This window comes from Chlamydomonas reinhardtii, chromosome 17 (assembly GCF_000002595.2).
Source record: "Chlamydomonas reinhardtii strain CC-503 cw92 mt+ chromosome 17, whole genome shotgun sequence".
NCBI classification, from domain to species: Eukaryota; Viridiplantae; Chlorophyta; class Chlorophyceae; order Chlamydomonadales; family Chlamydomonadaceae; genus Chlamydomonas; species Chlamydomonas reinhardtii.
In genome coordinates this window covers 476973-501681 of record NC_057020.1, presented here as the reverse complement: position 1 = coordinate 501681, position 24709 = coordinate 476973, and the positions used below count along the sequence as shown (strand labels likewise).

The 24709-nt window shown below is 66.2% G+C and overlaps 4 protein-coding genes across 4 annotated transcripts; 3 read left to right on the top strand and 1 right to left on the bottom strand.

Annotated features, from left to right (window-relative positions):
- Window positions 1–27: 27 nt before the first annotated feature.
- Window positions 28–4584, bottom strand: CHLRE_17g699350v5 (uncharacterized protein). The gene is made up of 11 exons (XM_043071886.1): window positions 4455–4584; window positions 3763–4043; window positions 3376–3403; window positions 2994–3185; window positions 2642–2700; window positions 2369–2440; window positions 2044–2125; window positions 1717–1763; window positions 1302–1364; window positions 939–1059; window positions 28–622 (listed from the first exon to the last, which is right to left on the bottom strand). The coding sequence occupies exons 1-11, from the start codon at window positions 4540–4542 to the stop codon at window positions 492–494; spliced, it is 1164 nt and encodes a 387-aa protein (XP_042914345.1). The 5' UTR covers window positions 4543–4584; the 3' UTR covers window positions 28–491.
- A 100-nt stretch (window positions 4585–4684) lies between these two features.
- Window positions 4685–12124, top strand: CHLRE_17g699300v5 (uncharacterized protein). The gene is made up of 9 exons (XM_043071885.1): window positions 4685–6041; window positions 6307–6624; window positions 6798–7985; window positions 8206–8334; window positions 8504–9889; window positions 10019–10135; window positions 10338–10613; window positions 10838–11172; window positions 11328–12124. Exons 1-9 carry the CDS (start codon window positions 4893–4895, stop codon window positions 11503–11505), a joined length of 5076 nt encoding a protein of 1691 aa, XP_042914344.1. The 5' UTR covers window positions 4685–4892; the 3' UTR covers window positions 11506–12124.
- An 890-nt stretch (window positions 12125–13014) lies between these two features.
- Window positions 13015–22162, top strand: CHLRE_17g699250v5 (uncharacterized protein). Its single transcript, XM_043071884.1, has 5 exons — window positions 13015–13634; window positions 13748–14038; window positions 14188–14402; window positions 14612–17438; window positions 17617–22162. Exons 1-5 carry the CDS (start codon window positions 13547–13549, stop codon window positions 20271–20273), a joined length of 6078 nt encoding a protein of 2025 aa, XP_042914343.1. The 5' UTR covers window positions 13015–13546; the 3' UTR covers window positions 20274–22162.
- A 192-nt stretch (window positions 22163–22354) lies between these two features.
- On the top strand, window positions 22355–24707 carry CHLRE_17g699200v5 (uncharacterized protein). The gene is made up of 5 exons (XM_043071883.1): window positions 22355–22622; window positions 22953–23177; window positions 23478–23522; window positions 23836–23969; window positions 24177–24707. Exons 1-5 carry the CDS (start codon window positions 22431–22433, stop codon window positions 24340–24342), a joined length of 762 nt encoding a protein of 253 aa, XP_042914342.1. The 5' UTR covers window positions 22355–22430; the 3' UTR covers window positions 24343–24707.
- Window positions 24708–24709: the final 2 nt, after the last annotated feature.

Genomic DNA, 24709 nt, shown 5'->3' with positions numbered 1-24709 from the left:
GATGAGACGCAGGGAATCACATGACATCCTTATTCATATTTACAAATGCTCATTTGACTGCGACAAGGCTACAAAGACGGTCGCCACAGGCACCAAGGCACGAACACGCACGGGGCCTGGCCGTCGACCCAATGTGGACTGGAACCGCGTGAGGTCCCATGCAATATAACTTTTCGGGCTTAATGACGCACACAGCTACGGTTGAAGAAAATAATCCACCACAGGACATCAGAAAGCTATAAGACGGTCACTACCTGAGAACGACGCACATCCTCACAACAGTGTGCCAGAAAGAATGCCACATCAACTCTTCCACCTTTAACGCTGTCCCAACGGGAGCATGTGCAAAGCCTAATCGTGACCAAGAAAGCTGATGAAATATACACTGCCACCAGCCTACATATGGGGTACGCAACCATCTGCTCCCATCCAGCCTTCAGCCTCCAGCTAGGCAGTACCAAGGCCGTACGGCGCGTGTATGCCCTCCGCTCTCACACACTTGGGCCGCTGGGTACGGCCGCTGCTCCGCCTCCGGCCGCCTCGCCTGCCCCGGCCCCAGCCGCTGCGCCCGTGTCCACCTTCTGCGCCGCGACCAGGTACGCTTGGCCCTTGCCGCCCCAGACTGCACGAAAGTTAAAAGGGGAAAAGGTGGAAAAGAAGCGGAGATGCCCGCCGCCGTACTCGCCGACAGCTCAACTTCGGCCCTCGCGCATCCGCGGCCAAGGCCGACGTGCACCGGACCGGATCCCTTTGTCCACATCAATCACACACATACACGCATGGGCACGCGGCCCTTCCCCTTGTGCTTCCTAACACACGCACACGCAATCCCTGCCCCTGCCGCTTCCCCCCACGCCCTCCCCCTGCCCCCTGTCCTGCCCCTCCTTCCCTCCTGGCATCCCAGGGCCACTCAGCCGCTGAGCAGCCGGCGCACTCACATGTGGGGTGCAGCTCAATGAAGTGCGGCCGCACGGACTGCAGCGCCCAGCCCGCCCCCGCGCTGAAGAGCTCCTCCAGCTCGGAGCGCGACACACGCGCCGGGCCGCCGGGGGCCATCTCCTGTGCGGCAGCGTGCGTGCGTAGCATGCGCGGTGTGGGGCAGGCAACACGTTCAGTGTGACATACTCCGGTAACGGCGGGGCTGCTGGGCGCAGCCCCGCACCGGGGCGCAGCCCGCGGGCGCAGCCCCAATGGCACGGCCGGAGGGCCCCTCAAACCAAAACATGCCAAAGTAAGTGCACACCTCCCTACCGGTCCCACCACCCCAGCCGCACCGCACAGGCATCGCACAGGCACTGCACCTGGTCTGACAGCGCCAGCACGTGCAGCACGCCGCCGGGCTTGAGCACGTGGTCGTGGACCACCTGCAGCGGGCGGGGCACCGACAGGGGCGCACGGTTGACGGTGGGGTGGGTGGGTGTACAGCAGGCCCGCACGGTTGCAGTGCGCAGGCGGGAGATTGGGCACATCGTGCGAGGGTGCTTGCAGGTGTTGTTACTTAGCAGCAGCCCCCGCACCTGCCCCACAGCCTCCAGCCCAGCTCCCGTCCTTTCGGTTGTTCACAACCCAAGTGTCATTAGAGAGGTAACAACGATTTTGGACGCCCATTTTCGGACCTCAAGCCCCCCCCCGGTTTCTTGTGGAGGCTACTTCCCCCGTAGTTTTGCTTGGCTTCGTTCAGTTTGGGCTGGTGTCTACAAAACCCCTCTTGCTCACCTGCAGGTAGCGCCGCCGGCTGGCACGGTCCATGCAGTGCATGAGGCCTGTGTGTGTGTGTGTGTGTGTGTGTGTGTGGGCCCGAGGCGGACCGGGTCCGTGTTGCATCATGAGCAATGCGCGTGTGCGTGTGTGTGTGTGTGTGTGTGTGTGTGTGTGTGTGTGTCGAGGAGAGAAGTCCCCAATTACGCATGTCGATGCCACCTCAGCGCACTCCACGCAAGCCTGGGAATGGACACCGGGCAAGCCAACCCCGGCCCCTCTTTCCGAGTCAGGCCCCGCACCCTCCCACCGCCCTCCAGCCGTGGCTGCCCACGACCCACCCACCGCAGTCCAGCGCGACGTCGTAGGTCTGCGAGCGGCCCGCACGAGCCAGCGGCGACTCATCCCACAGCAGGAGGTCGAAGCACTGCCACACGCGATTTCGGAAAGACCAATGAGGGAGGGGCGGCACCGCAATGGCACGCTTAACACTCGCAGCTAGAACATTCACGGTACTAGTGCAATCGCAGGCCTTCTGGCGCGTGCGGATTCGGGGAACGACTACGATGTTGTTGCTACAGGCTCAGCGAAGTGGTCCAATGCCCCTACCCGCCGCTGTGACACGCCCCGACATGCACCTGCGCGTGCCCCTTCTGTCCGAGCACCCCACCTGCCAGTTCACTTTCTCGCGCATGTTACGAAGGCCCGCCTTCATCTCCGCAAAGGTGATGCACTTGGGCAACTGCGTTCCCGCCACACCAAGTATGCAAGCACTTGACTTCGTGAGAGACCCAGCCTGCTTGAAGCTACGAGTACGGCCTTGCATGTGCGACTACGAAGCCCAAACCCCTGCGCGGTCTCGCTGCTTGCTGCCTGCTACTTGCACAGCACCCAGCAGTAACTGCAAGTACGCAGTACGGCAGTACGGCAGTACGGCGCCCACCATGTCCACGGCGTCCACGGAGCAGTGGGTGTACTTGGCGATGAACAGCGCGTTGTCGCCTGCGCCGCCGTGAGGGGCGAGCAGGGGTTTGCACCCTGCGGCCCCCGCGCCCAGCGGCGTCCACTGCTCCAGCCAAGCCCCCGCCCGTCTGCATGCCCCGCTCCCATGCTCTCCGCCCGTGCCCGGGCGCTCCACGCCTCACAAGCGCCTCACAATGACCCTACGCTCCCCAACCCCACCCCCGCCACGCCTGCTGCTGCCACCCGCCCACTTCCACCCACTTCCACCCACCCACTGATTAAGCATCCAGCTACTCCCACCCACCTACTTGCCACCACCCACTTCCACCCACCAATGCCACAGCCCATGTCCAGCACCGCGCCCTTGAAGGCGCCGGCCGTCAGCAGCTCCCGCACCGCCTGCTGCGGCCGATGCACCTCCCAGGGCGCAAAGCCGCGGCCGCACACGCGCTGAAAAGTGTCGTAGGAGACACCGCCGCCGCCGGCACCCCCGCCACTGCCGCTGCCCTCGCCATCTAGGAAGGCTGCGGTTGCAAGGAGGGGGGCAGCGGAAGGGTTGCGGTGACCGGTACGAGGAGTTGTGTGGGGCAGTGAGGGATGGCCAGTGCTGACAGGGGCAGTAGTGGTAGGCATAAAAACCCAGCGTTCAGCAGGACCAGCTGGGGTAGCATTTAGTCAGCTGGGACGCCGAGATCATGTTGCTGGCAGACGCACCTGGTGACGCACAGAATTGGTGGACGCCCTGCAGCGGGTGAGCACGGGCAACCAGCCAGCAATCAGTGAGCTGATCAATGAGTGCAAATAACGCAGCACAGTCAAGGTCAAGGCACGCGTGCGCAGACTGGCCCTGAACCGCCACAGTTTGACAGGGTTTGGAGAGTGAGGGTAGCCCAATGACAAATTGAAGACTGCAGTGGACATCGAGCGCTGCCCGCAGCCAGTTCCGGCACCATCCCGCGCGCACGCCGACCAACTCGAGCTGGAACACCCCCTTGGTGCGACAGACATTGTCAGTAAGTCCTTATCAGTCCTTCACCAGCACCACCCCAGCCTCAGCTTCAGTCCAGCCACCCTCAACTGTCGCTCCACATGCAGACCCACCTTGATTGTGCTTACGTCGACCTCCCCATCCGCGGACCGACCGGGGCTGAGCCCTCTAGGGGTCGTGCTCGTGCTCTCATCCCCCAAGGCGCGGTCCTCGGAGAAGCGGAGCGACGAAGGCGCCACGGTGCCCAACACTAAATAAGTTCCCGCAGCCCGGAGCCTCAATGCCCCCAACGTGCAAGCAGCTACGAGCTTATTTGGTAGAAGTGAAAGTTCTAAGAGCACACGATCGTGGGCCTTAGCCGAAACGAAAAACAGCAGCGGAATCGGACTGATGGCTAAGCGTCATAACCTTTAGGGCTTCTGAGGAAACATATCAGCGTATCTTTACTTGAAGCGTGTATTGTAACTGCATTTTGACAGTCGGATTGTGTGGAACGCGAGGCGGTTTCCAACGGCTGCTGTGCCACCGACAGGTGCCACGCAGCCAGTAGCCGCATCTGAGCGCCTCTGGGGATGGTCGCACATGCAGTGATGGCTGGGTGGAACAACGTGCCAGACAACTCTGTCCTCTCTTGCAGGAAAAAGGCAACACGGAATGCGAGCTGGCACCTAGGACTTCCCCGCCTGCCCTCAAGCCGTCACCGGCCGTCACGCAGCCGCAGGCAGCCCTCCTGTTGCTGCCGAAGACAGTTGAGTCGCACATAGCCATGTGCCGCACCCCTCCAATACCAGCTGCATATGCTCGCGTCGGGAGCCCAGCGCAACCCAGGACCCGGCCTCTTTCCAGCACGATCCATGCGGATTGCCCGCCATGCAGACCGGATTGCCCGCCATCTCGTGAGAACTGAATTTGCGCAGCAGAATACATTGTTCGATTCATTCAAACACGTTACCAATACTATTATGGTGTGTAGTTTGTTGTTCCGCTCGTAGCTATAAGTTGATCCTCCAACCTAGCATTATGACGCATAATACTGTAATATAGCTGGGGATCTCAGGGCTCATTGATGTCACGAGCGTCTAAACGGGAGTGACATACGTGGGCATCGCGGCAACTGAAGCGCAGCGAGGCTTGACGCTGGCGATATGGAGGCCCTGTGAGCTGGCGGCAAATACTTCGCAGTCTGCGCGTTGGTCTTGGGCGGGCGCCAGCGATCAGCAAACAGCGTTTGACCACACGCCAAATGTACCACTGGCCTCAGCCCTCCGCTGGGGCAGCGCTGGCGGCGGCCTTGCAGCAGCAGCAGCAGGACAACGCCACCAACTACGATGCCTGGGTGGTGCGCATCGCCTCCCTCGCGGAGGTGGTGTGGCCGGAAGCGCTGCCGCAAGAGCGGGGCGCGCCGCTGGACGACCCAGCCGGACCGGACGCGCGGCGGCAGCGCCGGCTGACGGCGATCTGGGTCGCGCAACAGGTGGCCGCGGCCTCGGCAGAGGCCGCCACCAAGCGACCCTGGACCATGGTGAGACGGCTGGCGGGCTACATATACCGCGAGGAGCCGGAGTTTTGGAGCAGCGGCGGCGGCCGCGAGCGGCCCAAGATGCGCGAGTTCCTCCACGCGCCGGAGAGCTTTGGCGTGTTTACCGTGAACCGCCGGACCGTCGCGGACGGCAGCCAGACCGACTTCATCCGCCTCAATGAGGATGCGCTGGAGGCACAGGCGCAGGCTGTAGCAAACAGCATGCGCCCGGCAGCAGCAAACGGCGCGCGGCCGGCAGTAACAAACGGCGCGCGGCCGGCAGTAGCTGTAGCTAACAACATGAGCGAGGAGTCGCTGCGGCCGCAGTACATGCGGGCCGTGCTCCCGGTGCAGGTACAGGCCGGACAGCTGCAGCCACAGTATGGCAACGGAAGAGGCGGCGACGCCGCCAGACACGGCGGTGGCGGCAGGCCGCGCGGCGGCGCAGCCGCCGCGGCAGACGGCGGCGGGGACTCGGACGACGACGGCGGCGATGACCGGGAGGCTCTGGCGGGAATCAACATATACAGCCTAGCCGACGCGGTCTGGGCATCCCCGGGCAGCGACGCCGCAGGTGGAGCCGCCGCAGACGCCGACGGCCTGTCGTCGGCCCTGGATAGGAGCGTGGCGGGCCTGGCGGCGGCGCTGCGCCGCTCCACGGCCGCGTACCTGTTCACCGCCAACGCCACGACGCGGCGGCGGGCGGTGCCTGTGGGCCTGGTGGGCGCGCACCTGAGGCGGCAGTACCCGGAGGTGTGGGCGGAGGACGCGCCGGGCGCCTACGCGCCGCTGCGGCGGGTGGGCGACACGCTGCTGCCGGGCCCGGCCAGCCGCGGCGCGTTCGGTGTGGTGCAGCTGGAGGCCGGCGACCGGGTGGGTGGGTTGGGGCCTTGGGGGTGGCCGGGCTTGAAAGATTCTTGGCCGAGCAACAGTGGCAGGGAAACGAGTCGTGGGGGTGGGGGTGGCTGACTTGGTTGGTAGTGGGAGGGGCTGCTGAAGCGGCGCGCGGTGCACCCCCGGGACAGATGGGTAGCGTGGCGGCTGCGACGGCGTGCTTGGTTTGGTGGTGCGTTTCCGCGCCAACTCAGGCATATGCCAGACTTGATTGATTCCGGGTTCACGTGCCTGGCTATCACAGGTCTGGCTGAGCCTCACCTCGCTGCGTGCGGCTGCTGCTGGCGGCGGCACGGGGGTGCTGGCGCCCGCGCCGGCGGCGTCCAGGGCTCTTGCCGGGCAGCAGCAGCAACAAGGCCGCGGCGGTAGCCGCAGGCAGCGCGACGGCAGCGGCGGCACCGGTGCCGAGGGCCTGGGTGACATCAACGACTGGCGGCGGCTGGAGGCGGCGGCGCGGCAGCTGTGCAACAACAACACGCCGGGCGGGCGGCTGCGGCAGCAGGTGGCGTCCATACTGGCGGGTGTGACCAGCGGGCCCGCGGGGCCACGCAGCATGCTGATGGTGAGGCTGCCGTTGGGACCATGGGGCTCAGGGGCTTGCCGCGATGCGGAGCAGCCGCGTTCGTTGTACCGTATGCTCCGCTAACCTCAAGCGCAGCCGCCCATAGAACTTGTAACATACGCGCCGCACACGTGCCTGAAACGTGCATGACCCTCGTGGCCCCGCGCCCGCAGTCGGATGTGGTGGAGGAGCTGCGCATGCTGAGCCCCAACCTGCTGGAGGCTGTAGCGCTGGAGCTGGGCCGGCGCGGCGGCAGTAGCGGCAGGGCCGCAGAGCCGCTCGACATACGGCCGCTGCTGCTACTGTCGCCGCCCGACACAGGCGCCGCAGGCGCAGCCGACGGGAGCAAGGAGGGCGGCGAGGAGAACGCAGAGGACTGGGACTTGGAGGCTTTGGCGGCGGCGACGGGTCTGAAGGATAAGCTGCAAGTGCGCAAGAACGGGGCCGCGGCAGGCGGCGCCAGCAGGCGCGACTTTCTCAGCGCGCAGGGCCCCACACACACCGGCGACTGGGTCCTGTGGCTGGATGCGGTGGCGTTGCTGCGTATGGCCGTTGACGCGGGGCCCCCAACGTCGACGGCGGCGGCGTCAGCAGCGGCGGCGGCGGTGCCCGTGGTGACTGCAGTGGCGCTGCCGCCGCTGGTCGACATCCGTGAGTCCTCTCTGGCGGCGCGGCTGGCGGCGACGAGGCCGGTCGCAGCGCCGAGCGCAGCGGTGCAAACCGTCTCTGCTGTGGTGCAGGACCAACAAACGCGGCCACAAGGCTGGGACTTCCCGCCCATGCCGTCAACGGCCGAGGAGGTGGCGGGAGCAGCAGCCGCGGCGGCAGCAGCCCTGCGTCTCGGCGGTGGGGGCGGCAGCGAGGAACCGGCGGCCGCGAGCGGTCACAGCTTCGATGCTAGGAGCGGCGGTAGCGGCGGGGCGGGCATATACCGGACAGGAAGCGGGGCAGAGGCCTCCGCGGGCAGAGACGTCCGGTTTACTTCAGCACCGGCGGCGGGGCCTGCAGCACCAGCTGCACTCGCCGTGGCAGTAGCATCAGCAGCAGCAGCACTGGCGGCGCCTGAGTCTTCTGAAGAACTGCTGCAGCGTGTCTTTCCCCACCCCAGCAAGGCCCCGCCCCTGTGGAGCCTCCTCCAAGACGCGGAGCCGGCGGCAGCGGGCGAGGCGCTGGAGGACGACGGCGACCAGCCCGTGAACGGCCCTGACAGCCACGGCGGCTGGCGGCAGGTGCCGCACAAGCAGCAGGCGCAGCAGGCCCGGACGAGTAAACCCATGTCACGGTCGGTAATGCTGGCGGTGGCGGGCGCGTACGTGCGGCGGCTTGTGGCAGGCAGGCTGCTGCAGGTCCCCGGCCACGAGGCAAGTGCGCGCGCCGGCTGTTTGGCACGATTGCGCCTCTTGTCGTTCGTCACCCTCCATGCGCCGCCCTAGCCCCGTTCCCATTTTGTCGTGACCTCGTCTTTGCAAGTGCGCTTACCAGATGTGTGTGTATGTGTGTATGTGTATGTTAACAAACGAAACGAAAGCCCGCCCAGACGACGCCGTTGTGTGTGTGTGTGACTGCGCCTCCTCCTCGCAGATGTCGTTCGGGGTGCTGCTGCCCGAATTGAAGGAGGCTCTGGGGCCGCAGCTGCTCCCGCTCATGGGCGGCGGCAACGTGCGGCGGTCGCTGATGGCGGAGCCCGACGTGTTCGAGGTGGAGCAGATGGTGGGTGCAGTGCGGGGCCGCAAGTTGAGGGATCGGATGAAAAGCCCAGCCAAGCAGGTCACTTCTGGGCGATCTGAGCAGGACAGTGTGTATGCCAGCACAATTCAAGCCAATACGTGCGGTATTGCCGTACTGGACGCGCACTGCAATCCCGTTTTGGCGCCTGCAGGAGCAGGACCCGTACGCGACCAAGCCTCACTTTATGGTGCGCCTTCTGGTCGACGGCCTCGCCAAGCGCGGGGCGGAGGCCGCCGTTGCCGGGCCCCGCACGCGCAGCACCGCCACAAACACCCGTCAGCGGGCCCCTGCGCCCGCAGCCGCTGGGCCCGTCATTGCAGCAGTGCCGGCACAACCCCAAGCACCTGCGCCAGGGCCCCTGCCGGCACAAGAAATGGCGCCAGCGGCCGCGGCGGAGGCGGCGCATGCCGCAGCTGTGGCGGCAGCTGTGGCGGGCTCGGTTACCGTAAAGGCAGCGCTGGCGCGCGCTGCCAGCTATGAGCGAGAGACGCGCCATGGCGACTCTGCAAAGCCCGGCCGCTCGCCATCCGCCACATCTGGCGGCGGCGGCGGCGCTGCTGCATTCCATGCCGGCGCAAGTGGCGGCGGCGGCGCGGAGGCAGCCGAGGAGACCGCGGCCGCACCGTCGGGCACCCCTGGGTATGCCGCAACAGCTCCGCCGGTGATGCAGCAGGCGGTCGTGATGGGACAGCCCCACAGGCCGCTGCCGGCGGTGCACCCGCAAGTGACGGGCGCCGTGCCCACTGCTGCAGCGCCCATGCCGCCGCCCATGGCAGCAGCACCCACGGTGGCAGCAGCCACGCCCAGCGCCCCGGGTCAGGCCGGGGCCGTTGACGTCGAGGGTGACGATGAAGATGACGATGATCAGAGGGCCATGGTCGCCATGCTGTTGCACGGCACCGCGGTTGCAGAGCCCGGAGCTGCTGCCGGGCAGGGTAAGACGGCGCCAGTGGCTGCAGGCGCAGCGGCTGCGGCGCCCGCAGTGGCACACGTCCAGATGCCGGCGCCCCTTGTGCCGGTGCCGGCACCGCTGCCGGTGCCGGCACCGGCGCCGGAGCCGGCTTCATCACTTGCCGGTGGTGTCCAGCCGCTGCCGGGGTCATCTCTTGTCGGCACCCAGCTGCTGCCGGCCTCTGTCGAAACAGCACCACTGCCCGGTGTTATTTTGCAGCAGCCCACTCATGTTCTCCACGAGCAGCAGCAGCAGCAGTACATGCAGCAGCAACAGCTGCAACAGCAACAGCAGCAGCAACAGCAGCAACAACAGTGCGAGCAGCAACAGCAGCAGTACCAGCAACAGCAGCAGTACGAGCAGCAGCAGCAACAGCAGCAGCACCAACAACAACAGCAGCGACAACAGCAGCAGCAGCAGCAGCAGCAGCAGCAGCAGCAGCAGCAGCAGCAGCAGCAGCAGCAGCAACAGCAGCAGCACGAGCAGGAGGTGGCCTACCTCCAGGTGCAGCAGCAGGACCTGTCAGACGCAGTCGTGGCCGAGGCCCAGGCCGCGGCGGCGTTGACCTACCTGCCTGCAGCACAGGTGTGGCAGGAGCACGTGTGGCACATGCCTCAATTGCTGCACGCACGACGCTTCGAGGCTTGCCATGGTATCGTACCCACCATTTCAAGCATGAAAGCCCCAAATGTGAATGCGTGTCTGTGTGTGCAGGTGTTCCTGATTCACTCCCCTCACACAGCCGAGTACGCGCAAATGGTGCAGCACGTGGCGGGCTGCGACTCTCTGGGGCTGAGCGTGCAGCGCACCGCCCAGGGCTCGTGCGTGCTGGTGAGAGTACCATGAACTCCTGGTGCACGTGGGCGGGGGCTGCCGTACGACGTGGGCAATCCAGCATGATGCGCATGGGCATGCCTCCCTGCTGCCTAGCCGCGCATCAAACCCGAGGGCGCCACGAGCCCACGCCTCGCGGCACAATCTCCTTCCCAGCAGGACGCGATTTTCTGTCTCTTGACCGCTCTGTGGTGCACAGGTGTCCATCTACGCGCCCTGCAGTATGGTCATGGACGCCGCGGGCAACGTGGCGCGGGAGGGCTTCGAGACAGCCACCTACGTCCTGGACCTCACCTCGGGCAATGCCGCCACCGCGCTGGCGGCGTCCGCGGCGGCGGAGGGCCGCCACGTGGACGCGGCGGAGCTGGATGCGGCGAGCGCGGCGGAGCAGCAGGGCGTGCTGGCGCTCATCGACGGGCTGCGGCAGCTGCTGGAGAACCCGGGCCAGCACAAGATTGTGTACGGCGCGGAGCAGGTTCGTGTGGGTCCCGTACTGCACGTGTGTTGGGGGTGTTGGGGGCACGAGGACGTGTACGGCACTCGAGGTCGGGTGACCGGGCGCCACCCACTGCAGGCGCTGAAGCGGGTGGTGCGTGGCACACCGGCCATTTTGAGTTGCTCGGAGTACCGTGGTCCGCACCACAACCACCGCCATAACCACCACCACCGCCCTTGCACCACGCCACCTGCCTCCATCAGGCTGTGAGCTGCCTGGAGGTCGCGACGGGTGCCACGGCGGTGGCGGTGCTAGACGTGCGCGGCCTGGTGGACGCACTGGTCACCCTGCTGCCGCCGCTGCCGCCGCCGCCCTCCATCCCCGGCTTCGCCGCAGCAGCCGCGACGCTGCCGCCGTCCGAGCGCCTGGTGTGGATGGCCACAGCGATGGCGGCGGTGCAGGCGCACGTGTCGGCGTTGCACGCCGCGCTGGTGGGCACGGGCGTGTGGACGGAGGCACCGGAGCTGCTGGCGGCGCTGGTGGCACGGCACGCGACGGCCCTGCGTGACGACCTCTGGGCGGCGGACGGCAGGGACTGGTGAGCCGCGGGTTGTGACGGGCTGCAAGCCTACTGAAGCAACTCAAGACGCCCCTTGCGCGCGGCGTTCAGCGCCCGGGTGTAGCACGGTCTTTCGGTGCATACCGGATCCCACTACCTAACATGCATGCATTTCATGCATTGGTTTGCCGCAGGATGTGGCTGCAGCAGCGGCCTCTGGCCGACGGTGTGGTGTTGCTGGCGGCGGCGGGCTGCCGGCACCTGCCCGAGCTGTGGACCTCGCTCATCGATGAGCGGCGGCTGGCTGACGTGGCGTACCAGGCCGCGACACTCCGACTGCAGGCGGTGCGCGCTGCCCGGCGGCAGCAGTAGCAAACGTGCAGCGATGATGGCAGCAGCGGCAGGAGCAGTAGCGGCAGGGACATGCATGTAGAAGCTTGAGGCGGAGCGGTTGCAGGGGCGTCAACTGTATTGCAGGGCTAGCACTTACAGTGGCCCTTGAATCATGGGAGGCTGGCAGTAGCATGTGTAGTAGATGTAAGATTGTGTATTGCATGTGGGTGTGTTAGGACAGCAGAAGGGGAAAGGGACGAAACTGTGCATGCAAATGAGCAAGCGAATAGCGGCCGCATGTGTGCATGTGTGTGGTGGTAGACAGAGAGGTCACTTGCCCATGTCACAGTCCTGGTAAGCACCCAGCAGTGCCGCATGCGCGCGAGGTACGGCAAGCGGTACTGACGTGGTGCGAGTGAACCGGTGCCATACATCGTACGGGTTGGCGTAGTTTGGCCTGTAATGAATGAGCGTGATGTGCCTCGTGTGAGCTTTGGACTGAGGGCCACGTCTTCAAGACCTTCGTGGAGTGCAAATTATTGGAAGACGGAATTTGCACCAGCAGTGCAGCACGACTGGGCCCAGCCCGCGGCAAGCACGTCGGGACTGCTGGAACTGCGACGCAGCTTGCGTCTGCAGCTGATTAAATGGACGAGGACAAGGGTGGCCTTCTGAGTTCCCGATTACCGAGTTGCCGCGTCGAACCAATAGTCATATTTACCCGCGAGAAGCCTGTAGCCCTATGAGCGATCGATGTACGACCTAACCCCGAGTTGCATCCATATGCATTGTATGCGCCGGGCCCTGGGCGCGCTACAACGTCTACCCAGCACGCCTAATGCCCTGAATCCCGCCCGCTGGTCGTAGTCAGGCTCACCGCCACGGCTACAGGCGACAGAGGAAGCCTGGGCATAGGACGGAACCGCGGAAGTGTCACAGGCAAGCAAGTGGCAAAGGCGACAAGTGTGGCCGCGTGCAGCCGGCATCCTAGGGAACACGCATCCAAATGGTCGCCGTGTGTGTGTGTGTGTGTGTGTGTGTGTGTGTGTGTGTGTGTGTGTGTGTGTGTGTGTGTGTGTGTGTGTGTGTGTGTGTGTGTGTGTGTGTGTGTGTGTGTGTATGTGTGTGTGTGTGTGTGTGTGTGCGCGCGCGTGTGTGTAATGCGCGTCAGCAAATCACCGGTCTACCAGCAAGTCAGCGATGTCTCGGTACAGTAACTCCGGTGCTATGCCGGTCGCGTGCTCATGCCTTTGACGTCGCAAAGTGATTACGGGGTTTAGGAATACGCTGTCACTACGGGACCACGCCACCCTGCCCCTTACCCTGCCCCATCACACCCAGCGTCACGGAGACCACGGGCACGTCTCCAGGTCTGCTTGTACTCGGGAACTATTGGGGACTTGAAGTCGTCCTGGTACAAGCTATATCCCGCACCGCGCCGCATTCCAATGCGCGGAGGCGGCGCCACACATGCACCAGCATCGCAGCTTTCGTGCGCAGTGTGAACGAGGACAACTCCAGAACCTCATAGTCTCCACTCCTCCATGACCCATAGTCTCGGCCTAAGCCAGCTTGAACTGGCCAGTTCGGATACTGGTTCCCCGCATGTTGCACCGAGGCCGCATTTCCATCGCCAACTTATATGAGGCATTAATCCAAACATGCTGTTGTCGTTGTCGAGACTCTCACACCAGCCGGTAAGGTGCTCGTGGAACTCGCGCGCTTGACATACAACGCGGAACATTGCCCCGCGTGTGCACGTTCGGCCCCCGGAGGCCATTGAGATTACAACAACTGTATTCATGAGAGCTCAAGCCTTTTCGTAGGCGTTTCTCTTAGGCACCCGGCGGGGCTCATGTCGTCGGCGTGGCTCGACGAACACCCGCCGTCAACTGCAGGCAGCAGGATATCAGCCATGATATCGACTGCAGGAATAGTACCGCAGCCTGCGGAGAGCTTGTGTCAGATGGAACGCAAGGGTTCACAGCATATCTCAAACAAGTCCGAGCCCAAGCGCGGCAGGCTACATGGACTGGCAGATTATTATGTCATAGGGCTCATATGCTGCCTGACGGTTCGGATGTATGCTAGGCGCGGCGAACTTGCTAAAGTCTCGACATTCTTTCTCTTCTACACTGCGTTTGCGTGGACGGTGTACCACAAACGAGGTAGGATGCTCCTTGCATTCATTCAGGGGGGCCGGCAGAGCACCAAAATGCTCCTGCCGCTCCTAAGGGTGCCCCTGCGACTCACCCTCCGCGCCTTACACCGCCTCTCTCAGGCTGTCCCAACGCCGACCTCCTCGCGCCCTGCTTTCCGGAGCAGCCCGGGAATCTTGACAGCACAGCAACGGACGTCTGGGCTGAGCCAAGTGCCCCGACCCCAGACTGCGCCTTCGGGCCGCTCCCAGCCTCCCACCCATTTGCGGGCTACCCCTGCCCGCCCGCGCCGCTGTGGCACCGGCTCCTCTACCATGCCGCGCGGCCGGGCCACCTGCACGCAATCGCCTTCTTCAACCCCATCAACCCCGCGGACATACATGACGGCATCTCCTTCGCGGTCTTCATCGCCGGTACGGGCCGCAAAGCGGGGCAAGTATATCCGCAGCGGCCCCGCGCGCGCGCCGCGTGCTGACGCTTAAAAACCACGACACACCTCTCGACGCGCCACCCGTTCCACCACAACCCAAATGCCGCATTTTCCCTGGCCACGCCACCGCAGGTGGCACGCTCGCTGCGCTGCTGGGCCCGGCCAGTCCGAGCGAGCGGCGCCGCGGCCTCGCCCGCCTGGTGTGGCTGATGGCGGTGGTGATGCTGCCCAAGGGCTTCACAGTAATGTATGGGCTGCTGAACCCAGGTGCCAGCATGGGCGAGGCGGCCAATGTGATGCTGCCACGACACGTGGCCATCGTCATGTGGCTGGCGTTCGCGTTCCCGGTGAGAGACAGGAAGAAGTGGAGGAAAAGAGGGAGGCGGGCTGGATGGGTAGTAGCTTAGGCGGTGCTCAGGGGTGCGATTTGGGTGTGGGCGCCGTGGGCTTGTTTTGCACCGAGCAAGCCGGCCTTGCCATCCCACGACCCACAAGACGCTCACCTCGTTTCCCTCCCGGCGCGGCGGCTTCGTGCGGCTCCTCCCTCCTTGCGCAGCTCACCTGGCGGCGCCAGGCACTGCTGGCTGCCACCTACGCGGCGCACATGCTCATGGTAATTCGCATGCTTGCGGTGCGCGGCTGGCCCTACACCGCTGGCGGCGCCGCCGCCACCCCCGCCGCCTTGTCTGCCAAGTTGCTCATATGCGGAGCGCTGTCCGTGCTCTTCGCCGCCATCGCCGACTGGCGGGAAGCGCGCGCGGCGGCCCGCGCGGCTGCGGCAAAGGAGGCCGATCCAGCCGACGAGGCAGACGCGGCCGCCGAGGAGATGGGCTTCAGCTCGGGAAAGCAGCAGATGGCGCCAGCCTCGGCCGCGGTCACTTCTGGCGCGGCGGAGCAGCCCCTACAGAATGACCAGCTGTTGGCGGAGGCAGTGCGGCGCCTGGGCCTGCTGCGGCGCCGCCGTGCGGCGGCCGCCGCCGCCGCCGCCGCAGCCGCGCCACCGCTCCCCTGGGTGGCGGCGCCGGCGGCTGCAGCGGCAGCGCCCGGCGCGGCGCTGCACTTCCTGCGCCTGAGCGACCCCCCGCCCTCAGCCTCCTTCGCCGTGCCGCCGCTTTTGGCGCGCATGACGCCCACGCCGGGGCCCGGCGGCAACATTGCGCCGGGGCCGCTGGGCGACACAGCCGCGGTGAGGGCGGTGGCGGAGCGCGGCCCCGTGTCGGCTCCGCAGCTGCAGGCGCCATTGGAGCTGGAAACGCCGCTGCCCGACTCGGCACGCGTTCCGCACACACCAGGCCCTCAGGAGCTCACTGACCACACGGGCCCCGAGCAGCACGCCGACCCAGATCCCGGCGCGCTCGCCGCGCCGCACGCCGCCTGGCGGTGCGACCCGCAGCTTGCGCCGGCGAAGCCGGCGCAGCCGTCGGCCGCCCCGCAGGAGGTGCTGAAGCAGGCGGTAGCGGTGCTGGCGCGGCCGCCGCGGTACCGCAGCGTGTCGCACGTGCGGCGCGTGCATGTCAAGATGCCGGGCGCGCACGCGGCGCAGCTGGGGTCGGGCGTGGTGACGGCGCTGATGGACCGCCTGGCGGAGGGCGGCTACGTGCTGACCGGCATTGCGGTGCGCGAGGGCTGCATCGAGGCGGTGCTGGAGCTGGAGCAGGGGTGCGCGCCAGTGGCCACCGCGCCGCTGGTGCGGTCGGGGCTGCAGGCGAAGGCGCGGGTGCAGGCGAGGCCTGCGGGGGCGGGGCCGCTTGCAGCCAGTGGCAGAGACTGCTGTGGCGGAGCGGAGACGCCGACGCGGCTCCAGGCGGGGGCGCAGGAGGCGGAGCAGCGCTCGGTGGTCACGATTGACGTGCGGCTTGGCGGCTATCTGGGGCTCCCTGGTGGCCTGCCGTCCGCCGCAATTGCCGGCTCCACGTCCTCTCTGGTGTCGCGGCTGGGTTATGGTGGCCTGAGCTCTTCCACCGTTCCCAGCGGACCTGATGCCGCCGCCGGCCCCACCGCCGCTGCAACGGCCCCATGCTCACGCCCGGCCACCTGCCCCGGCCTGAGTGCTGGCGGTAGCGTGGTTGCGGCCGCTGACAGGTCCGTGTCTGCGCGCGGCTGCGGTAACTTCACCACGGCTCGCCGCACGCAGGCAGATAGCTCTCTGTTGCTGCGCCTCGCCACCACGCCGCGTGCCAGTGTGCGCGGCAGCGCCACTGGATTCGGCGCCGGCGACGCCGGCCTCAGCCTCGGCCGTGGCAGCAGCGGTGGCGCTGACATCACACGCTTCCTGCGCAGCGGCAGCTGGCGCCGCCGCCGGCCCGCGCAGCGGCGTGCCGAGCTGCTTATGCGCTCGCCCTTCAATGTCGTCGCTGACGGCAACCGTGCGTATGGCACTGATGTTGGCAATGGCTGTGAGCAGGCGGGTGGCCGGCTGCGGGGCTGTGGGGCCGCACATGCTGGCCGCGGCGACATTTGCGGTGCCGCCTGCGACGACGGCGAGCTGGTGAGGCAGGTGGCGGACATGTTGGCGCTTTTTGCGGTGCCACAGCAGCAGCAGCAGCAGCAGCAGCAGCAGCAGCAGCTGCAGCAGCATGATTGGGCGCAGCCGGGAGCGATGGCGCCGGCAGCAGTGGCGCCGGCAGCCGGGGCGCCGGCAGCGGCGGCGGCAGCGGCGGCGGCACCGGCTGATGCAGTGCAGGCCCAGGTGGAGGGCGGGGGCAGGTACGTGCTGCGGCGCGGCCGCCTGGCGCGGAGGGGTGGTGCCGCCGCCGGCAGTAGCGGCGGCGGCATCGGTGCGGCAGGCTCGGGCACGAGCGCGGACACACAGGATTGGGACATGCGTGTCCTGGCGGACGAGGGCGATGCGGCGGCGGGATTCGCGGTCACGTGGGTGGCTGCGCCGCCTGTCGCCGAAGGTGTGGAGCGCAACCAGGGCGAAGTCACCGCTGCGGCGCTGCCGCCCTGTTTCCTGCTGCAGCCCAAGAGCTGTAGCAGCAACGTTCGCACTGCCGGCGCCGTTGTGGAGGTTACGCTATTGGTGCATGGGGCGAGGGGCGGCCTCGAGGGAGCGCAGCGGGACGGCAGCGGCGTGCAGGTGTGCGCCTGGCAGCGCGGCTGCTTCCTGCAGGTCCTGGCAGTGAAGGAAGTGGAGGAAGAGGCGGAGGTGGGGGGCAAGGAGGAGGGTCAGGCTAAAGGTGCTGTCGTGACGTCCGAGCCGGCTGCCAAGCGGGTCCGCATGTCCGCAGCCGGCGCACAACACCAGGACCCCGCCGCAGCCAGCTCGTCAGCGGGCAAGAATCTGCAGGGCAACGCAGCTATCCCGCGTAACAGCAGCAGCAGCAGTAGCAGGCATCTGCGCACGCTGCGTGTCCGGTTCGATTCCACAGACGCCGTCCCAGGTAAGCTGTGTGCGGTCGAGCATGTCTCTTGATACCAGATGCCGGTGCTGCATCAATGAACCTTGTCAGAGTATCGTACCGGTTTGCCGTTGAAAGAGCTGCGTGCATTGCAACACGACAGACGTAGCTGCAGTGTCGCGCCATCCGATGTGACAATCACGGATGCATGGACTTGTAGGCCTCGTCACGTTCGGCATATTCGAGCCGACCGGCACCGCTGGCACCGCTCCGCGTCTGCTGGGCACGTGCTGCTCCCTAGCGCTGCCGCCGCGCCTGACGGCGGTCGCAGTTGACCTGGCGGCGCCGCTGGCGGCCGACGCCGCCGCTGCTGTGCAGGCCGGGGACTCCGCCGCCGCCAGCTCCGTGTCCGACCTGCTCCATGACATGCACGAGTGGCTCAGCAACGAGACGTACCTGCTACAGCCTGCCGCGGCAACTGCTGCGGCCCAGGCGACGGAGCTTGCAGAAGCTGCGCCCCTGTGCCTGGTGGCGGCGGCAGCAGGGCCAGCCATGGCGGTGCAGCCGCTAGGCCTGCAGCAGCTGCAGAGCCTGGACCTGGCAGCGCAGGCGCCGCTGCTGCAGCCGCAGCCACAACCGCAACCCGAGCGCGCTGACGCCGCTATTCACTGGCGCGTCCTTGATCCGTTACCTCGCGGCGTACCGGCTTCACCCTGCGCCGCCGTCGCCAACGCCGGCGTCACGGGCGGAAGCGGCAAACTCGTCAGCGCCGTCCTCGACAACAGCGCTGATGGTGCCAAGCACCAGGATGACACGTGCAGCACAGCCGGCGGCGTCAGCGGGAGCCCCCACCTCCTGGGTCTCGGCGGCGACAGCACTACCACCACCGATACGCGCTTCATATCGCCTGGGGTCTCCTCGTGGGGCTGCGGCTGTCACGGCGGCTTCGGCAGCGGCGCCGGCGGCATCTCGCCGGTGCCACGTGCTGCGAGCTGCCTGCCGGGGGCCGCCCAGGGGCCGCTGCTGCAATCCTTCGAGGGCAATGGGCATGAGGGGGAGCCTCTGCGGGTGAAGCAGGTGGACAGCTTTGGCTTCAGGCGCATCGGCACCCTCGGCGGCGGCGGCGGCGGCGGCGCCTGCTCGCCGACTGTTTGCTGCGGCGCGGGTGCGGGTGCAAGTGCTGGCGCGCTCGCATCGGGCAGATGCGGGGTGGCGCAGCGGCCGCCGCAGCCGGCGACGGCGACGGCAACTGGGGCGCCGGCGGCGGCGCAGCTGCGCCAGGCTGTGGGCGTGTCGCGGGTGCTGCAGCTGCACCCCTTGCCGGGGTCCCTGTGCGACATCGTTGGCGCCGATGCCATGCAAGCCGATGCCGCCGGCCCGCTCACCGGCCCGCTCACCGGCGCCGCCATCGTACCCTCCGGACGCGGCACGGGGGACGCCGGCCACCACGCCTTCGAAGAAGCCGCCGTCACCAGCGCCGGAGACATCAGCGGCAGCTGGTCGGCCGCGGCGCGCTTTGGGCGGCCGGCGGCGCCGCCGCCGCTGGCGCGCGCGAGGTCCATCCTTGCGCTAGCGACCGAGGCGGGAGCCCCGGGCGTGTGCGCCGTCGCCGGCTGCTCCGTGAGCCCGGCGCCGACCCTGGCACCTCTATCTACTGTGGCATCCGTGGACGGGCATATGGGGGCACGTGCTGCCGCAACGCCGTTCCTTACGATGGCGGCTCCTGCAGACCTGACAGAGCCTATGGATGTGTTTCTTGGGGTCGGCGGCCGCATGCTGGGCGGCGGTCGGTTGGACCTGAGGGTGGAAGCCGAGGAGGCGGTGCGGCTGGCGAGGCGAGGCGGCGCAGGCAGCGCCGCCGCTGCGGCGGCGGGGACGGCGTTGATGCCGGCGCAGCAGCGGCGGCAGATGGAGCAACGCCGGCAGGCGCTGCTGGCACACTGCGTGCGGCGCGGCTGGGCGGCGGTGGCGGCGGTGCTGCTGCGGCTGCCGCTTGCGGCCGATGGCTCCGCCCTACGAAGCGCCACCACTGGCTACTGCTGCTGCCCTGCCTCGTGTCAACCGGGGCTCGCCGCCACACCATCGGCGCCGCGTAGCAACTTCGACATCGGTGCCGCGGCTGTCACTGCTGCGCCCGACCTGCCGGAGGGCCTGCAGGCGGCCTATCGCACCGTGGAGCCGGCGTTTGCTCCGGAGGACGACGACGGCTGCGACCTGCTGCTGGCGGCGGAGGCGAAGGCGATTGCTCAGATGATGGAGAACGTCTGCGGCACGCCGCGGGCCGCAGCTGCAGCAGCTGTGCGGGCCTCGGGCGGCGGCGCGCGCGGCGCGGCCTTGCAGGAGGCGGAGCGCGCTGAGCCGCGGCCGACGCTGCTTCACCTGGCGGTGGCGAGCGGCAGTACGGAGGTGGTCGACATGGTGGTGGGGGCGGCGGCGGCGGCGGCCGCGCGCGGTGATGTGGGGGCTGCTGTCGCGCTGGTGGGCCGGGGCGGATGGGGCACCGCGTGCCTGGGGCTTGGCAGGAAGCGGGAGGAGGGAGCTGCAGCGCTGCAGCGCGCTGCTGCGGGTAGTGGCGGCGGCGGCGAAAAAGTCGTGGAACAGCTGGAGGATCCGGGTGTGGGGGCCCGGGAAGACGATTACGAGCAGGAGGACGGATACGAGGAGGACCAGGAGGAGCAGGGGCAGGAGGAGGAGGAGGAGGAGGAGGGGGTGGAAGAGGCGCTGACTCCGCTGCAGCTGGCGGAGCTGCTGCCGGACGGGGGTGTGATGGCAGCACACATCCGCGACCGCTACCCGCAGCCGTGCGGTGCCGACTGCAGCGATGTTGGCTGTGGCGTCGAGCCCATGAAGTGCTGCGGCGGCGGGAAGTGCTGCTGATGCCGTGCCCCCTAGACCGGGAGTGCGCCTTACAGGTGAATATCAGCATGGCGTTGGGTAGTGGTGTTGGTGCTATGGAGACGGGGCTGAGACGGGTTATTACGGGGGATCTTGCTACTCTGCCGTGGGAGCTGTCAGTTGGGCTGGTGAGGATTCCATGCTGGCTAGCGCGCGTGATTGCGCTTGTTGGCATTTTGGGTGTGGTCAAATGGTGTACCTGCGCAATGGTAAGTAATAAATGGACGTGGTGGACATGAGCGTGCAGGAACTAATGCCATGTAAATGTGGTGGTGTGATGCCGGGAGGGCCCTGGTATTCATGTTGAGCACAGAATGTCTGCAAATGTGAGGCAAGCGGATGCAAGTCATGACGTTTTGGCAAGCTTCTTGCCTTTGTTGTGATCCAGATACATGACGCACCTGCACAGAATGCACTGCACTTAGTGTCTAGGTCGGAATTTTTTGAATGGCGCAGGAATGGCGCAGTTGTTCCAGGGGGGGGGGGCGAAGCCCCCCAGGAACACCCCTGTGCGTGCGTGCGTCGGCAAAAAGTACCCGGGAGGGGAGGGCTCAGCCCTTTTCCTGCCTTCCTAAGGCAGCCACCTCCTTGTTTGGATGGCCAGCAGCTGGTTTGTGTGACAGGCCCTTGGGGGCCAAATCAGTCGTATAGTGTGGCACATATAAGAGGCACGTGCGGTTGGTTGGTGACAGAGCACTAAAGTGCTTAGGCGTTACAAAGTTAGCAGCTCGCAAGAAATTATGTGTTTTGGAATCGGGCCCCCCACGCATGGGCACTTACAATTGCAAGAATCGGATTGTACGTCTGGACTGCAAACTTGCCGCTCTGCCGTGCCGTGCCAGTTGCGTGGGAGGCGGGAGGCGATGGACAAGCATCACTTGCATTCATGATGACAAGGAAGAAAGTGGTTGCGAATGCACGCGAGAATAGGGTGTTGGGTATGGTACCACGACACGCTTCGTGCTATGCTGTCCCTAGTAATAGCTGCCCGGCCAAAAGGTTTTTGGAGGGGCACCTCCGTGGGGTCACTTGCATTTCTGACATGCGGTGCGGAGCTGCCTCAATGCTGGCAGTCGGTGGCAAATTGGAGACGTGTCACAAGGTGATGCGGACCGGTGATTGCGACGACACAGGTGTTGCTGTGTCCCACGGGCGCGAGTGTGAGGACCGGCGAGCTGATTGCAGGGGAGGATGCCGTAGCGCTGTGGATGAGATTGCGGCTGTACATGTTGCGGCGCTACGTGTAGCCAGCATGCGCCACATGGACGCAATGGATCATGCAGTAGGGGGACTGGCTGGAGTTCGGGAGTTCAGGTTTAGGCCCAGGTTCAGGTGACGGCTTGGGGAAAGGTAGCTTTTGCGACCACGCAGGTCGAATTGACCAAACAGGCGGCACACGACACAGTACGGTACTGTGCGCGTGGATAAACGTGAATGATGGGGGTGTTGCCGTGGGTGTTACGCAGTGGGATTACTATTAAGACGAGGACTCCGAGCAGGCCCCTAATTGCAACTCAACTATGACGGCCTGCACAATACGTAGTGCGGGTGTGCTATAGGAAGTTCAGATGGATCTGTTGGGCGTGGGTGAAGTATAGCATGCGCCAATCGGCTAGTGCGGCGCTAGATGGCTAGTGCGCTGCAGTGGTGGCGGAACGAAAGCACTGGGGTCCAACCCGCGCCGATCGGGGCACTGACTTTGTTGTCATGCGTGGCGGCCATCGACGTCATTCAGCCCAGCCCTACCCTGCAAGTGGTGTGGTGATAACGTTGGCAAGCGAACGGGGATAACTCCGTGTTGCTATTGCATGGACGCGTGTGACGCATCCAAGAAAACTCGCATCGGCTCGGTCCTGTAACTACCATTTTTCACTCCTGCTCACAGTTCCACACGCATGGCAGCTAACACTGCTTCAGCCAGCCTGCTGCATCGGTGCCCTCCCGCACACACTAGCCTTGGACGAACCAAACCTGCGGCCCGCGCCTGGCCCTGTGTAAACGCCATCCACTGCTAGCCACCCGATACCACAACGTCACCTTTCGCTTCTACCGCTTCTCAGCACGTTCCTCGGCGCCTCTCCGCACCTCGCGATCGCTGCTCAGCCGACAGCGCCACCTCGCAGGGAAGGAAGGCCCACCATGCGGCTGTTCGTCAAGGGCTTGGACGGAGCCACAGTGGCTGTGGACGTCGGCAGCTGCGGCGGCGGCAGCAACTCCGGCGACAGCTGCAGCGGAGCTGACGACGCCGCGGGGAGCAGTAGCGCGGGAGAGGCGGCGGCGGCGGCGGCGGCGTGTGGAGGCAGTGTGGCAGAGCTCATGGCGGCTGTGGAGGTGCGTGTATAGGCGGGGCTAGGGGCTGAAGGCGAGCGTCACAGAGGTGCGACACATGATTAACTGAGAATGCGTATTAGAGAAGGCAAGAGCACGACGTCGTTGAGGCTTGGGCACTGGCAAGCCGTTACTGCTGCGGTTGGCTGCTCACCAGCTCACTGCGGCGGTTGGCTGCGGGAGGACCGGCTCACGGTTTCGCTCGTGGGCCTGGAGCAAGCGTGATTGCCGCGCGGCCGTCGCATCTGCCCGCGTTTGGGGGTGGCGCTGGCTGCTATCATCAGAACCGGCGCGCTTGCTTCGCCACTCGTGCTTACCGCACCGTTCCCGCAGGCCCGGCTGGGCGTCCCCGCGGCGGACCAGGTGCTCACCACCCTGGGCGGCCGCCCGCTCAGGCCCGCCGCCGCCGCCGCCGCCGCCACCGTGAATGCGGGCGCCCCCGCTACAGCTGCTACAGCTGCTACAGCTGCCTCTGGGGACCTGGCTACTGCCTGGGGCCTGAGGCCGTACGACACGCTGCAGCTGTCGGTGCGGCTGCGGGGCGGGCAGCCGGTCAAGGTGGGGTGGGGGGCGGGGGCGGGGGCGTGCGGGGACGTGTCGGGCCCAATGACATCTAGCATATCGAACAACGCCCGGCCAAAAACATACCGTACATCAAGCATGCCTTGGCGTTGGCATTGGCATTGGCCGGGCGCCTGCGCTACCCTGGCTGGTGCCGAGCAAGCCGTCCATCGTCCGTTGCTGGGCGTCCTGTTGAAGCGTGGGACTAGGGGGGAGTAGCCCACCGTGTTCGCATGCCCGCACGTGTTGAGGCCCGCCTGCTGCTCCCACCGGCCGCTGCCCCCTCCCCCCCTGCAGGTCAAGGTGCTGACGCCCACGCCCAAGGTGGAGTGCGGCGCGCAGGTGCGGACACACAGACGGCCCGGGTCGTCCTGCGCCAGGCGGCAGGTGGCGGTGGCAGCAGCGCCCCGCCCGCCACAACCCCGCTCCTTCCAACTGCCCCCATCCCTCCAACCCACTCCTTCCAACTGCCCCCATCCCTCCAACCCATCTGGCTCCCCCCCAAAAAACGCCCGCCCCACAAACAACAACGCCACATGCCCAGTCCGCCGCATCGCGTCCTCTCTTCTTCCGCCCCTCCCCTCCGCTCCGTCTACTCACAACCACGGCACCACACACACATACACACACACGCCACGCCCCCCCCCACGTGCAGGTGACGGTGGACCTGGAGCCGCACACGCCGCTGCGCTCCGTCAAGCTGCAGCTGGCGGCGGCCACGGGGCTGCCCGTGGGCCGCCAGCGCGTGATGCTGGGCGGCATTGGCAGCCTGGTGCTGATTGACAAGAGGTGGGCGGGTTGGAGATACCAGCCCAAAGCCCCAAACTAAACCAGACCAAGCTGAACTAGCGGAGCACAAGGCGGGGGATGGCAGGGGGCGGGAGGGGGCGTAGGTGTGTAAGGGCGTGGGTGCAGCTGGGGGCACTGCTCACCCCGGCCCCCCGCCCCTTCCCTCTGTTCACTCCTCCCCCGCTCCATCCACCAATACCCCCGCAGCAGCAACATCGGCGCCAGCTACTGCGGCTCCACCAACAACCTCTACTTCGCCACACTGCCCGCCACCGAGGCGCCCGTGGAGCAGCCGCCCGCCAAGCCCGCTGCTGCTACTGCCGCTACTGCCGCTGCCGCCACTGGCGCTGCCGCTGCTGCTACTGCCAAGTAGAACAGCCCCTGTTGAGTGCGTAGAGGCTAGAGGGGACCTGGGACCTTGCATGTAGACCGGGACAGATTCTGGCTGGCTCTGATACCTGAGTTGTCTGATGTACTAAACGAGAGGGAGCATACCACAGAAGGGCACCGGCCGTGTAGAGAAGGAAGGGCGCCGCTGGGGTTCACGGGGAGATGCCGGACGGAGCTAGCGGCCGCAGGTGACAGGGGCTTCCTCTTGCTTCCTCTCTCTGTGGTCCTGCGACCACCATATTCTTGACATTAGAGCACGACTTCCGCACGAAGCGCGATCCACTGCATGGGCGGAGGTTGGGTCTCGGCTAACGTGTGCAACGGCAGGCCGTGTAAGGGCAGGCGGTGAA